This window comes from Toxotes jaculatrix, chromosome 22 (assembly GCF_017976425.1).
Source record: "Toxotes jaculatrix isolate fToxJac2 chromosome 22, fToxJac2.pri, whole genome shotgun sequence".
Classification (NCBI taxonomy): Eukaryota; Metazoa; Chordata; class Actinopteri; family Toxotidae; genus Toxotes; species Toxotes jaculatrix.
In genome coordinates, this window is record NC_054415.1 from 9,606,931 (window position 1) to 9,623,217 (window position 16,287).

At 41.5% G+C, this 16,287-nt stretch overlaps 2 protein-coding genes across 4 annotated transcripts in view; both read right to left on the reverse strand.

The window, feature by feature from the left end:
• nrcama (neuronal cell adhesion molecule a) overlaps positions 1-193 on the reverse strand; it is a 46,794-nt gene extending 46,601 nt beyond the window's left edge. Inside the window, exon 1 of the mRNA XM_041030128.1 lies at positions 74-193. The gene's annotated coding sequence lies outside the window, so the exon portion shown is untranslated. The remainder of the gene's footprint in view (positions 1-73) is intronic.
• Positions 194-4,808: 4,615 nt separating this feature from the next.
• pnpla8 (patatin-like phospholipase domain containing 8) lies at positions 4,809-14,361 on the reverse strand. 3 transcript variants are annotated; one of them, XM_041030490.1, is made up of 11 exons: positions 14,302-14,353; positions 12,989-13,065; positions 11,914-12,896; positions 11,441-11,590; positions 11,137-11,288; positions 10,705-10,799; positions 10,430-10,601; positions 10,232-10,289; positions 9,872-10,066; positions 6,266-6,461; positions 4,809-6,092 (listed from the first exon to the last, which is right to left on the reverse strand). In XM_041030490.1, the coding sequence occupies exons 3-11, from the start codon at positions 12,883-12,885 to the stop codon at positions 5,818-5,820; spliced, it is 2,265 nt and encodes a 754-aa protein (XP_040886424.1). In that variant the 5' UTR covers positions 12,886-12,896; positions 12,989-13,065; positions 14,302-14,353; the 3' UTR covers positions 4,809-5,817. The 3 variants fall into 3 exon arrangements, with proteins under 3 accessions (XP_040886424.1, XP_040886425.1, XP_040886423.1); XM_041030491.1 differs by having other exon boundaries at positions 11,914-12,248; positions 12,675-13,065; positions 14,302-14,318; XM_041030489.1 differs by having other exon boundaries at positions 11,914-13,065; positions 14,302-14,361.
• Positions 14,362-16,287: the final 1,926 nt, after the last annotated feature.

The window sequence follows — 16,287 nt, forward strand, 5'->3', positions numbered from 1 at the left end:
GGAGGGAAATGAAATCACCGTCTTAAAAAAAAACAAGAGAAAAGAGAGAGAGAGACAGCAGGTTTAAACTCACCGTCTGCAAACCGGCTCCTGTTTCCTCCCCCGGCAGTGAGTGTGAGTTGATGCTGTAGAAAATGATGAGGTGTGTGTGTGTGTGGGTCTGAGGGACCGAGCCCGGCCAGTGAGTGTGTGTCCGTCCCCCCTCAGCCGCTGCAGCAGCAAGCTGTGGTCCACACGGATCCTGCGCTCTCCTCACCAGCTCCCCTGCTGCTGTCAAAACCAGCAGCGTCAAAAGATCGTCTAAGCTCACGACAGGACGACACACTCACACGCCGAAAACCCTGGACCGATCTCCGGCTCTGCAGACGTGGGCGTCCTACGCATGCGCTGGGGTTTAAATGCCTTCAGGTGCACAGCATCAGTGCAAATTGATTGAAAAGAAAACCTTAGACACATTCAGTTTTCATCTCTGCTAGGGCTGCAACTAACAATGATTTTAGTTGATGATTAATGTGCATATAAATTTCTTGATTCATATTGTTAGAAATTCCCACAATGCAAGGCGATGTTTAGATTGTCGGTCGAATGAAACAAAGATATTGACTTCGTTGTCATATCTTACAAGGAAACGCAACAAATCTGTACAGTCGAGAGCTTGAAACCAGGAAATGTTTGAATTTTTTGCCTGAACATTACTAAAATCGATTAACGATCTAGTTGCCAATTTATTTTTCTGTCAGTCAATTAATCAGCTAATTGTCCCAGCTGTAGTCTCCGCAATATATCAGGCTACTTGTAGAGGAGGAGATCACATCAGAGTGAGACCTCTTTCTTTTCCATCCAATATCTTTCAGTCGCTGCCAATCCGGTGCAGAAAGAAAAGAGGAAAAAAAATCGCAACTGCAGCGACCCTGTTTTAATGAGCGGCAGCATGGGGATCTGCAGACAGTGGAATAAACAAACCCTGCAGAGCACTGTTATCAGATCTTGATATTGTGAAGAAATAAAAGATCTCCACATATTTCCAAAATAAAGTACAGCATTGTACATCGGTGGTAATCATCATTACGTTTAGTTTGTTAGTTTTGGGCCTATTTTTGAATCAGGAGCTTTATCTTATGTTCATTTTGAACATTAATAGGTAGTCCTCATTTTATTTTTTAATTTGCTGATATAAATTTATACTTATTTAATTTCTATATTTGTATTTAGTAGCTTAATCACTGGCACTTTCAATGAATTGTTAAAGCTGGTTCTAGAAGTTTCCCAGGGTCTAACCTGAGACACAGGTGTTTCTCTGCCATCATCACAGAACAGGTGGCTTATGTAGACACACACACACACACACACACACACACACACAGACACAGCAGCGCTGGTGTCAAACACCTGACTGCACATTACATTATCATTACTGGCCCACCAATCCACATCACATTTTGAACTGCAGACTCTTCTCGCATGACAACCACCCCCACATCACTCAGCCCCAGCCTGGTACAGACCAGGCATGTCTTACACACATTAAGGCCTTGTCAGCCATCAAAACCACTAATGTCCAGACTGTTTCTGTTTCACTCACCTTGTATGCCAAAGCTCACACACTCACACCTGACTTGTGTTTAAACAGTGGTTGCATATTTTCACCATTATTTTGAATGTAAGAAGTGAAACCTGTGAGCTGGGCTTTTACAGCCATGGCTTACTCACGTGTGGCTCACCGTAAGGCATGAACAGATCATCAGCACTGTGAGGGGGGGAAAAATGGGTATACATGTACAGCTTCTTCACATGATAAATACATGTAGTAACACTCATCCAGGCCGAGAGGCATGAACACTCAAAACTGAGTCATGTGCTGTTGCTACTAGTAATGGTGACACGTCCTGGGGCGAGAATGGGACCAGAACAAAGGGGGGTTTTAGTAATGGAGCTCTTCTGATGAAACATGATTTCACATGAGATAAATATGTTTAGGTGTTTCTGTACATGTATGTACAAGACACCCAGATGCTGACCAAAATTATGCACCATGTCACTGATTTAAATGCAAAAATTGCCCTCCACGCATGTGACTCTGAAAACATAACAAAGATGATTAATGCTGACCCAGAAGGTTGAGTTTACACTGTGCACACCTTGCACCGGTGGGCACAGACACAGATATCCACGCAGGGCTGCCTGGACAAATAGGATGTGTGTGTTTTTGTGTGTGTAGGTGTGTCCCCGCACTAACCGACTGGCAGAGATCTGTGGAGAGCCACACCACTGTGTAAACTGTTATGCCGTTTCTTTTCAAAGAGTAGACGTGACGACAGACAGATGTTTTTTTTTTTTTTTTACAGCGTGACATTACCGACATGCCGCTGTCAAGTGTGAAATACTCCCTGACGCTTTCAACATATTTTCATTAATGTTTCTTAAACAGTATGTCTACTGTCTCACTGTGTGGAAACAAAAAGCTCTGCAAACCAACTAACAAGCATCCTTTAATTAGATTTGTGCTAAAATCATTTGCAAGTACGAACACTTAACATGTTTCAGTAATAGCTTACACTTTTAGGATCCACTCCAAAGCTACTCTGGGGCACTGTGTACTTTAAAACCAGTTTAAACAGGCTAAGATATATTATGGTGAGACAATGTCTCTTTGACAGCTACCAGATACCTGCTTCCATACTGTTATTGTTTACACAGCAGCCTTCCTAACTTGGTCAGTAAGCTACACCTGACAAACACTGACGTGAAGCAGCAGGACTCTTAGAGGTACGAGCCTCCTCACACTACTCATTTTGAGATCATGGGGATCAGTACGAGCATATATATATATATATATAGGATTTTGTCCTCTGCAGAGACAGATGGGACGTATGAATCAATCCCTTCTTCCTCATTCCTATTCCTGTGTGGGCTTCATACACACATTTCTAACCCCTCAGGGACCTATTTGTTGGTTCACTTGCATTATTACTGTGAACCCACAGATTGCACTGGCATGTTAGGTGACTCTTGTTATGTAACCGTGTTTACATATGTGCAGCTACAACCCATTGGGCGATGGTGCAGATACTAAAAAAATAAAGCAGAGCCGTGACAAAACAAGGTAAGACAACTTGTGCAAACTTCTTCGCGCACTGCTGCTCTGTTTGCGTAAGAAGATGACAGACGTTAGCCTGACAAACAGTACGTGCCAACTGTGGGAGCTTGAACGGCCATGGATATTGATAGAAAACTGTATTCACTTTTTTTTCTGCAATTTCGACTGACAAAACCCTACTTACAGCAGCAAATAAGAGGTTGGTTGCGTAACACACGTCTGCCAGATCAGGGACAATTTTAGGCAAACGTGGGCACACATACAGTACATTGAGAAGATTGTAAACGAGAAGGGAACTATAATGGTTGCTAGGGAACACCATAAGACCAGACAATCCAATTCTGCTTGAGGAGAAGGAGAGACAGACAGCTCCTGCCACAACAAGCAACTAATAGCGCAGTGGTATGAACTATACATACATATACACCATATAAATAGGTTCCCCACTCTTTCATGTAAACACAGCCTGGCAAACTTCACTTTACCTTGGCACCCTGGTCTGCATCATGCTCAAGGAAACTGCCAACAAGATGAACATTGTTAGAGTGTGTTAATCTCATGTTCACCTCATTTGTCTGTTTTGACTGTGCTTGTCAGAGACACTCGGTCTCCCCACAGTCTGACAGGAGACGGCAGATTCTCATTAAAACCTCTGTGTTCAAACAGTTCCAGTTTTATGTGTGTAGGTTCAGACTTATCCACCACTAAAAAAGTCTTACACCACACAAAATAATAAAGGTGAAGGGAACTTTTTGTTGTGCGGCTTATTGATCAAGTGTGGAAACTGGCAGCACGGTTAGAAAATGTATTCCAGCCAGTCAAACCTGGTCTTTTAATCACATAGTTACAATAATAAAGGCATAACGGCTTAACTTTTGTACTTTAAAGCCGTGTAGACTTTTTCCTTGCATCTAAACTACAGTGAATATTATTACAGACCCATCTGTCCCTGCAAGGTAGTAACAGCACGACTTCATCTAAGAAACACATTTTCACCCATGCTGCCAGCTTTCAGCTCAGATATTCCTGCAGGATCTGTCAACTGTGTCTTGGTTTACCCACTGAAAAGACCCTTCTAGAAGAAGACTAAATGTAGGCAAGCAATCATAAATCAGAACTCGACGTTTGGGTGAAACGTACTATGGTGAAGTTCATGCTGGCATTGAAGAAAATAGGGCCATCAATCTATCAGTAAAGCCAGTTCTAAGACTGACAGGAGTGAGGCATTTGTAAGGTGAAATACTTGACATATTATTTTGTGCTTCTGCTAGGTGTCATTGCTGTGGAGGTTTGTGAGCATGAATCCTTGTGGCATATTGTTCACGTTGATTGGGGTAACAACAGTGTGACTGGGAGGAATGACGCTATGGAATTTCGGTGGATCTTCAATGGGATCAAAACAATAAAGCAGAAAATCAATGTGTACAATTGAGAGAAAAAAAGCAATTCATCACAGGACGACACTTGGCATTCCTTTGTGGCAACTCTATTGTGGGGCTCTTTGATGTGTGTGTGTGTGTGTGTGTTAAATATAAGGCAGAAGAATGTAAAAACACACAAACATGGTTAAAATTAAACAACATGACATATGTTCCTGTGGTACATACATCATCATCATCCCACTAATTTTATAAGACTGCAATTTAACCTCTTCCAGAGGTCAGAGGTCAAAAGAACGGAATTTATATCAAGGTTTTAAAAAAACCAAGTTTTATTATTTAAATTTCGCATTCCATAAATTAATGAGGAAGGGAGGAATCAGGGTAATGTAAGATGTGTGTCAAATTTATAAAGTGTACAGCAACAAAAGCCGCGGCCGAGGAAAATCAGGCTTGAGCGAGGTTCCACACTAAAGAGGCAAAAGTTCCACACTAACTAATGGGCCACAATTCATTGCTCTGGGAAGAACAACAAGACAGACCATGCTTTGTACCACGAGGATAACGCTAATCACATTCTAATACTTAATTATAAGTATAAGAACAGATTTCAGTGTGGCTGTATCTTTATCTTATTCTTAAATTCTGGCAATAACACTCAAAGAGTTCATTATTACTTCAAATATTTACATTTTCTTGGCTAAGAATTATATTTTACAAAGTGCATGAAGTCTTTCTTCTATACAGTGTTAGAAATAGGCAGTCATGTTTATGTTCTCACTGTGCAATCATGTGTTAATTACATTTTAATGAGTTCAGCTTACCCGAAATGCAAAAGAGAATCAACCTTATGTCAACCTAATGTCTTTCCATCAGATTGCATTCATTTTCCATACGTTACGGTCATGTGTCAGAGGAACGGTGCCGTTTCTGTGCATTACAAACCAATCAGTAAACCAACACTTTCAGCCAGTTTAAAATTCATACATTTATGAACTTATTTACACATAATTCCTTTCTCTGATGAGGCAAGTGAACGATTTCAACACAGTACCAAGCCTCTTGAATTCTTTGTCTCGATCATACACATATTCTGTCACACAAAGAATAAATTACATCGCATTTGTAATTTCACACTATTATTCAGAGCAGTGTCTTCATTTTTTTGAATAATCATCTTTTAGTGTTAGGTAGACGGTGATCAAAGCATGTAAACATTTTGTATTTTATTTCAGATTAAATTTGTCCAATTTGATCCCTTTCAGGTATCAGGAGTTTTTACACTCCAGGTCTTCTTACCTTAAAAACTCTTTTGTGGTCACACTGCCGCCAGGCTAACAACTACAGCTTGGAGACAAAGGGGAGACCCTCATACATGTCGGCCTTGAGCTTGGCCCATTCGGCCAGCCTCTGTATGGTGCTCTTCTCCTGGCCCAGCACGCTAGCAGCCTTCCTCAGCTTGGCCTCGTTGCGCTCCAGGTAGCGCTCCCCCTCACTCTTGAGGAAGTTCAGCTTCTCCACGCGGCTCTCGTTCAACGGGATGTCCTCGCTCATGTAGGGATTGAAGCGGAAGTAGGTGTCAGGGGGCAGGAGGGCGTCCAGCATGGTGTGCACCTCTAAAACAAGGATGGAAGGGGAGTTTTTGGCCATCAAAATCTGCCACTGGCTGCAGGCAATTTTTCATTCACGTTTTTTCAAGACCACACTAAACTAGAGGAACCGCAGTGCATCACACACACTATTTTTCTGTGGTTCGAATATATGCAGACAACATTTTGTGTGGTCCTACCCTCTGTGTCTGTGGCACTACTGATGACATTGGTGAGTTTGGTCTTCAGGCTTGTGTAGGTCGTGTTGTTCTTGCCCGTTGTCTCGTACCGTCCTGTGCCCAGAGACAACACACACTGCAGAGGTGTGTTTGGCCAAAGACACTTACACTCATGGATGGCCAACGCAGTGGGATTGTTTATCAGAAGTCCTCCATCCTAAAGGAGAAGGCAGACATCTTCAGCATCCCTTCAGTCAATTATATTTACTCAAAATCACATAAAGGAAGCTTTGTATCTACAACACGAGCCTCTGGCTTGAATATATTTGTTGTGACAGCCAGTGGGGGACAAATGGGGTGAGCAGGACAAGCTGTCCCAGAGCTATACAGCTTTAGGCAGGAGGAAAAGAAGCTCCTGGGCCAGAGATGTGCTGTGCTGGCAAACAGCACTGTTTATTCGGAAGTAAACAAGTCTGAAAAACTGTGTTTTAGCCACTATCAGCAGCTAAAATGAGCCATTTTGGTCATTTGGACTAGACTTAACCTACATAATGAGTCTAATAGCTGAAATACATTCAATTTAGCTCGAGTGATACATCATATTGCATTTCAGTATTCTGACCCTGACTTAATTTAGAAGCTCATCATTAATTATTAGCTTGCTTTTTCAGTAGGCATGTGCTGCCGTTTTCACTAAATAATGTCACCAGATTCGTGAAAGAGCTGCTGACCTAAATGAAGTCGACAATGAGAGAAAGAGGGACAATCACGTTGAGTGGATGCCTGGACCGATTTAGTGCTAAACACCCTGAGTCTTTCCTCTAGTCCAGTGCTGGACCTTGTCCAGCCAATGAAGTGCTTTTGGTTAAGATTAATAGAGATGCAGAGTGTGGCATACAAGAAGTCTGATGCTCCCAGCAAAGCAGGGGTAACTGTCATTTCCATGCCTCTAGAGGGGAAGAGCAGTGGAAAAGTATTTTTAAACAACAAACATCTTCTGTTTCTTCTGGGCAAAAGCAAACAACGTGTGGCATTAAAAGATTTCAGTAAACAACAACCAATAGAAGCAAAAAAAACCCAAAAACAAACCCAATAATCATGGGTGCTGAGGATTCTAAGAAAGATGACAGTGTTTTGAACATGTTTTTATGAATTAAACTTTCTTTCTTAAATATTTTTTTCTGTGAAACTTCTGTGGGTGACTGGGGCTCTCTCTCAGTCCACTCTGCTGCCCTGGTATCATTATGGGACAATACAGAATAAAACATATCATTTCTTAGCCTGATTATGAACCTGTTCGCCCTCAGGTGTAAGCTATTGAAACAGTGGAACACAGTCTGCACTCTTGAGACGGCAGGTTAATTACACAGCTGCTCCTCAGCTCTGACCCTCAACCTCTCACCCCAGGGTGTCGCCTAACTGAATGAGCACATGAACATAGTGCTATTACAATTCAACTGAATGCATGAAAATCATGAATATCATAGTTTAATAACAGTTGATTGGTATAATCAAACACTTAAGTTTTACCTCTACACTGAGTATGCGAACGAGTCTCTCTTCACTGTGTTTGTGTATATACATATTTTCGATGCTGTGCAACGGCAGAATTCTCCTGAGAAATACCACTGCTGGTGCTGAAAACTAGAGTAGGAGTGAGACCGGTGGGTGGCAACGGTAGCTCATACTGTCGATAGAAAAACTACTGCAGCTCCAAGAGGAATGTGGTGAACAACACACACACACACACACACACATACAACTCATTCACTCCCCATCTTTCCATCCCTGCTGTCATCCCCAAGTCCACGGGAAACGACTCAAGACAGATACTTTGTGCACAGGTGAATATGTGCAAACAAGCACACAAAAGCATATTATACAAAAAATGGAAATATTCACCACCTACATTGGAAATTGAGGTCATATCCAAAGCAAAAATACTTATCATCACACTGTTACCTACAGTAGAGGTCCTCAACTTCAGCAGTCTAGCTGAGAACAGCCCTAGCTCCAATCTCATTATATCAGAAATTACATTATAGCTGGAAACTAATCACACACACACAATATCTGCTTGTTAGTTAGCTTACTAATCAAAGAATATCTAGAAAGCATTACATGGCTTTTTGGGGCTATATGCTGCATTTACAGTAATTATATTTCGCTAAATTATTGGCTTTTCAGACAAAATACTAGTTGTCAATTTGTTTTAATTCTAATTGCATAGAAGAATCAACACTTCAGTAAAAATGCAGACACTGGAGACAATCTGTTATTGGCCAAAGCACTGTAAAGGTCTGTCTATCATAGTTCTTGCATTAGGAAATGGCAGGGGAGAGAAACACTTGTTATTAGCAGGGATAAGGCTAATTTTGCCTAAGTAGGTTATCAAAATGAAGCTAAGCCTTGAGCACAATTACTGCCTATAAAGACCATCTAAAGATATCTGGCCTAATAATCAAACTTCATGAAATAACACATTAAAACAACTCCATTTGAACAGCTCCCAAAAGCCACACCCAAATAGCATAAAAGATCATAGTGGGAGTATGTAAAATGTGTAATACTTCTTAAATTCTAGTCATTTATCAGATGCTTTTATCCAGAATTACTTATAATCACTGCAGAAGTAAAAGAACCATGACAGTCTGATTTTCATTCACTGACCCACTACTTAACCTAATCTACCATTCTTGAATCTAATAATTTATCCTCTCTTCAATTCCTGCGTCTCTGTGACTCAACAGAAAGTAATTACAGACTACTCGCAGTATGACACTCATTACGCAGTGTGGGGATTCAAAGGAGTGATGTGAAGCTCATTATACAGAGAACAGCTGAAATGATATTTCATCACAACACTGTCCAGTAAAAGTCAAATATTAAAATTTTATTTTTGACAACATCACCTAGACTGTTAGCAACATCGACTGAGACACTGCTATGTAGTTTTTCCATTCTGGACCTCAAAGATCCTTTCAGACAGCGGCGGTGAGAGACAGGAGCCCTGTTGGATATTCTCTTTCATGGGAAATCAAAAAAACGCCTTTAATTTCCCTCTAGGAGAGCAGGTTAAAGTCATAAGAGGACGAGGCCTTTGATGTTTAGGGGCACAGACTGGATCTTAGGACTCTCTCTCTCTCTCTCTCTACCTCCATCTCATTCAGTTCACCTTCTATCTATCCTTCAGACACTTGACAGCCAGAAGAGAAGATGAACTAATTAGGTGACTGCCTTCAGGTTTATGGGTTTAGAAGAGTGAAACAAATCTGAACGCATATCCTTGATGCACACACACACACAGAGCAGTGAGGTCCACAGTGCTTCTATCGTTGGCACCAGTCTTTTAGGAAATACAGCATCATAGTGGAAAAGTATTGATCCGTAAGATTTCAAGGAAATGACTCACTCACACTAATTCAGGGCTCTGACAGATGTGACTGCTTAGACCACCATGGCATTCAGACCATTATTGACCATGTTGCTATACTGCTTTTTATCTACTCTGCAACCTGTATCATTATTAATCTAATTTTCAAGCCTAAATATTTAAATTCAAATAACTAAACTAAACTTAAGTGACCTAAACTGGCATCTCCCAGGTCTCTCAGTTTCATGTCATACCTGATGAAGGTCTTTTCCCAGGACAAATTCCTGGAAGTAGCCCGGGGCGGCAGACGAGGCCCTGATAGCCTGCCACATTTTGTGTTTGCAGTCTCCAAGGTAGTGGGATCTCACTCCTGGCATTAGTCTGTAGTTCCTGAACACATAGGCCTTCAGAGGTAAACCCCTGTTCACAATAGTGCTCACTGCTGACACCTGGTGGCCAAAAAAGAGGTTACTTAAAATGAAGCATGCCAAATCATCTTCATTTTTACAACACTTTGACTTTACATAGGAAAAATTATGTAAATCAACATATTTTAACATCTGAAACATTTTGTATTTGTTTTAACTATGTGAAGATATAAGGATGTGACTAACTTTAGGGCAGTGTGGGTCCCTGGCACTTTCAATCATACACCCATCACCCATCCGTTCCCTGGAGAAAATAAAAAAGTTGATTTAAGAAAAGGACAAAGACTACCCCTGCACCAATCTCTTTGATTCAATTATGGTGGGCAGGAGCAAGGGGATATAATCATATGAAAAACAATGAAGGACAGAGTCCTGCAGACTAACTTGAGGATATTTTCCCAGATTTCGCTGTCATAGAAAGCATGGCTCCAGCCCATCTTAACAGTTCCAACGATGACATTCTGTTTGAACACATCCGAGCCCAACTTCCTGTACATCTCCTCGCATTCTTCTAGGGGGATCTGATAAATTCCTAACATGAAGGCCAAGATGGCACCTATAGTAAAGGAGCAAGAATGATGTGCAATTAAATCACAGGTGGGATCAATGAGAGTCAAGCGCCAACAAATTACTAACACTATAAAGTGGTAACAATGTACCTGTGCTGACTCCACAGATGTAGTCGAAGAGCTGGTGGACTCGTTTCCCAGTCAGGTCCTGCAATTTATGGAGAGTCTGCAGGGCCAGCAGTCCCCTGTGACAAAGTTATAAACCTTATAGAACTAGACTAGTAAAACTACTGCTTATTGGAATTAAACCAATAAATATGTAAAGATGGTCGTAAACATTTGGCCTGTAATAGTGTTTTTTTGTTGTTGTTTTTTCACTGTTTCAAAAGAACCATATTAGTTTTAATAATTTGTCTGTTGTCCGTCAAACAATTGAGCAAATACTGTGAATTGTAGTTTCTGTCTCGTGAGAACAGCAAATGTATAAGCAGGCTGTATCATATTACTTAAGCAGTGGAGACCTGTTTTTTGAATTATTAGATTTTGATTTTTCTATACGGAAAATGTCACAAATACTTGTACCTTGTTCCTCCTCCATCTATGGCCAGGACCCGAATGCCTCTGCCTTTGACTGGTTCAGTGTATCCAACCACAGCCAGTGCTTCTCTCACAGCAGCCTGAAGAGGAAGGTCCCTGGCCTGACGCAAACGCAGCAGGCAGGGCAGCACACTCTCCTACAGGTCACAATTATACATGAACATAATGACTATTAAAAAACATCTGAGAACTGTGCAACTCATCTGACAATAAAATGAGCTGCGGGTTATGTAAGAAAGTAAGTAAGTAAGTAAGTATGTAAATGAATAAATAAAAACATCACACCAACCTTGATAGCTACACCTCGTGTCTCAGGGAACTCCAGGAGATGATAGCTGAGCTCCTCCACTCGAGTGGTGAGGAGTTTGACATCAGTGACCCTCTGCAGGCCTTTCACCAAAGCTCTGGTCCTGTTGTCTACACTCACCCTGGCTATTATCTGCACAACAAATACAAACCATGAACAAAAAATTAGAACTATCTTATAAATATAAAAACTCCAACACCTTATACTTTCTTTTTCAACACCTTATAATTCTATTCTTTTTCAAGGCCTTAATTTCTTAACCATAAGCGTTATTAAAGGTTTTTGTTAATTTTATGTTAAAACAACACATCAGTAAATTTGTGTTATACTGGCAGAGATTATAGAAAACATAAAAAAGCTTTTTAATAGTTTTGAAAACAGTTAAAAAAGAACAAATTATTTTTGCCATTCCCCTAAGCATTCAATGATCATCAGAGTGATAGTGAGGATATTACCTTCTCCCTTTGAGTCTGCAGCTGTTGCCTCACTTTCTCTGCTTTCTCCTCTTCACTATCCGTCTTCTCTCCTGCTTTGTCTACAGTGGGTTCTTCCACGGCGACTGCTGAAGCCTTGTCTTTCTCAGCTGCGACGCTTTTGGAATCACCTCTGAATTTGGGGACCAGTGGTGCAATGTAACTGCCAACAAAAGCCTGAACGCTGGGCCGAGGGTAGGATAGATAGTGGGTGAAGCCTTTTTTAGCGGAGGTAGTAGGCACAGGGATGGACTGAGCTTCATTTTCTGTTGCAGGTGTATCAGAGAAGGGTGTCTCTACTGGAGGACTGAGCTTTTCTGATGGAGAGAGGGGGACAGGGGAGGTAGTTGGTGCTTCAATACTCTTAGCCTCTGCGACAGGAGACAAAACAGGAATGTGATCGCCTGTTCTCCGAGGGATAGGGTGAGGGTGAGGAGGAGGCACAGGAGCATCCCTTCCTCTGTCCTGCTGCAGTGGCCTGTTCTCTCCATCTTCTCCCTGCGTGTTTGTGCCAAAGTAACTATTGATGTGCTGAGCCAGAGTTTTGTAGGTCTCATCCATGTTGGTTGAAAGAGCAGCTGGGTGAAACAGCTGCATAGTTTGTTTAGCCACAGTGGAGGACGAGCCTGATGCCGACACATTTGCCACCGAAGCTAAACTGGACTTCTTGGTGACAACAAAAGGATTTTCTGTAACTTGGTGACATTGCTTGTCTGACTCCTCCTCTGCTGTGTTTCTCTCACCTTCTTCCTCCTCTTCTTTCATGGTAGGCTCAGGTGTTGAGGGAGTAGCTGTGCTGTTTGAGCTTAAGGTCTCGGCTTTGACTAGAACCTTTTCTGCATGGGTGCTGTTGACCGCGACACTGCCAGGCTTTAGGCGGGAGATTTTGGAGATGAGGTCTGCGCTGCCTACTGCCTTCGTGACACTGTCGAGTGTGGTCCTGATCCGCGACATACGTCTGCTCACTGGGAACAGCAGCCGAGAACTTTAGGATGATCAGGCAACTGGATGATGCTTTAATGTCTGTGTAAAATCATACAACATTCTGGCAGGCTACCTGCAATGGGCTACAGTGGGTTTGGTGGAAAATCCATTTGGGGGGTAAACTATCTGTGTTGCTTGTTCAACAGCTTCCTGGAGAAAAGATAAAATAGAAATCATCTCAACGATCAGTGTGCACAAAAGTTATGAAACAAAACTCCTTCTGTAGTCAACATGTTACAGTGCAAGTAAAAAGTGGGCCAACAGAGGGCTCTACCTAATGCCATGTGCATGGTAACCATAGAAACTCCTCTAAAAACAAACATGCTGCCAATCGCCTTCACAAAATAGGAAAGAAACAAGTTTCCTGTATGTTGATCAGTGCTACAAGGACAGTATGGAAGTGAATATTACAGCGGAGTCTGCTCATCTTGTAAAAACCCTGTTGGAGAGACACCAACACACCATCACGAAGGAGCAGGAGGATATCTTTCCTGACAGAAAGAAGAGGACTATTAACTGGGTTGCAAGCAAAGACTTCACGGTCGAAGTGGGGAAAAAGCAGATTGGGGAGTACATTCAAACCTGGGAGGTGCAGCCCTGCTGGCTTTACAGTCTGGATTTTCTCTACACAACCGAGGAGGAGCACCACACCTTCTACCACTACCGGGCCCGCTTTAGCACCCCGACCCCGCGGAAGCCTATTCAGGGGACGGTTAGTGTCTATTTCGTCGCGGAAATATCTAAAGCCAAGCCCCAAACTCTGCCCGTGGAGGTGCACTTCGTGGTGGAGTCGAACAGGCTGGTACACACGCCTGGGGAGACCGGGTTCAGACAGAAGTGGCTGGAGGACGTTATTGAGAGCAAGACTTTGCTCCAAAATGCGGTGCAGCTTTGAATCGACCGAAATTATAGACACTGCCGAACCACACAGATGATTTCTGGATCCTTCTTAAGATACTAACTTTACATTCAGCTATGAAGTGCTGGCGTTAAACTCCACAGGGTGGCTATGAATTTTCCGTTGCCCCAATGTGTTATCAACCCACTTTGAAATAAAGCAACATGAAAATGACACGCCAGCTGCCAGCCTTTCTTCTCTACTTCTCAATTGTCTGTTAGCTAGGTTCAAAACTAATTCAAACGTATTCAAGACTACGATGCTGTTTGATAATATGCACATTTAAAGGAAGAAATACCCCATGGACACGGTGTATGGAAGCTAGCTTGCTAAGCAGACGGCTACTAACTGAAATGTGCACACTGATAAACGTTTACAAGCTACAGCCCAATTAGCCGCCGCTAGCCTCGTTAATGAATGAATGGCGTATTGTCAGTTTGTCGACTTATACACAGTGTCACAGAATAAACCAGTTGTCTCCTTCTTACCTTACAAAACACAAACCGTTAAACGTGTCGCCAAAATATTTCATTCTATGTGATGCTGGTTAGAAAAAAATAAACAGGAAAAAGAGAGGAAGTGACGCAGGTGGCGTCTATGATTGGCAATCTGTATTTCTGCCACTAGATGTTGACAAAACATCTTTACATTAAAAAAAAGATTTTAATTGCAGTTTAAATACAGATGCTGAGAATCCACAGCATAGTATTTGAGGTATAATGAACTCCAGACAATGAAATGCACTGACTAACACTATAAAACATGGTAAATTATCACTGTGATCATCTGTGTCTCAAACAGGAAACAGCAGTAGGCTATGTGTCTGCCCAATAACATATTTAGGCTTCAACCCAGGAGACGCCAAGTGTTTGTGACATAGAAGGACTAGCATCTCCATTTGAATATGCTTATATATTAGATGTAGTGAAATCCATGGAAGGTCTATCAGAAACTAATCCAAAGCACAATTAACTGGCTCTTTCTATCAACTAACATCAATTAACATCAATCAATTAACAGGTGTGCGCGCGCGAGCACACAAGCGCTTCAATCACTCAACATTCATCATGGTTTTAGAGTCAGTGGGGCAGCAGAGCAGTGAGCCACTCCACATTTCTTTAAATAATTGTTCTTAACGGTTCACAGTTTGAATATCTTGTGGTCAAGATGAAAAGTGAATCAAAGCCACGCAGCAAGAGTTATGTTATAACATCACCTAGCTTGTGTGGGTCTGAATTTCATGGTATTTCAGTGCTCGGGGACCTACAGGGTAATGTGACAATGGCTGAAGACTGGTGTGTTAGTTGGTAATGATAATAACAAGCCTGTCATCTGACAGATCTAGGTGAATTGCTGCCCTGGTAAAGGTTAATAAACGTGGAGATGTCTTTTGTAAAAGATCTTGCATGGAAAATAATTAAACACTTATCTGTGTAGAGGTTTTCACTTGTCAATCACTTCTTTAGAGAAGCACAATGCTGGCTTTACATAAGCATATGTCTTTCAAGGATTGAAATTACACAGTAGGAGGATAGTAGTCAGTGCTAATGATGAGTGTGAGAAAAACAACTCTATCCAACACTATCATCTTTTTGTCCTTCGTGCCCACACCTTTTACTGTGTAATATGGAAACCTTGCCATTACTTAGTAGGTATGTATTATCATTTGTCATAGGTGAAGTGGCAACATTACAGTCTTTTTATTGTCACTACTCCATCATGGTGATTGTTCTGCACATGTCCCCGACATCACACTCTTAACTACTTGCTACACACTCTGTGATAAGTGTCTCCTTTAATCTAAATTGTTCTGCAAAATACAAAAAAATACTGAGAGAAAAAGGAGCTTTGACAGCAAGTGGTTATTTCTGAAAGGTGTATGGGGAGGTGCTTTAGTTAATATTAATACCTTCAACTGGGAATACAGGTGTAATTTGTGTCCCTTGACAGTCTCTGGCTTGCCCATGTTTCAGATGTGAGGTTTGCTTAACTGAATGTTTGATGAGTGTTTTTAGCTATTAAGCTTCAACCTGCAAAATTTGTTTTCAAAAGTCTGTCTTTTTTAAAGGGGCACTACGCATCTTTTATGAATAATGAATAAATCAGACAACAGGTCTGAGCATCTGTATACTGCTGGTGCACTATAACTCTCACTTAAAACAATCTCTTGATATGAAAAACTACCAATTGAGGTATTTTAGAACTTGTTAGAGAACCATCAAAGAACAAAGAAGTTCTGAAGATGAGCTAAAAATCAATAAAATACAAAGTTCAGGGAGAAATGTGTTTGCATTTCAGTGAGCATTTTGAGGTTATGGGTTCAAGGATTACAAAATGATACACCGTGAGTTGGATCAAGTTTTCTAGTCATTTTCTACATTTCTATATTTGTGTGCATGTGTATGCCATAAACCTTGCACAGACATTCCTCACTGAGTAGTTTAACCCTCCTCTCCCTTTTCAAGTCGATGAGT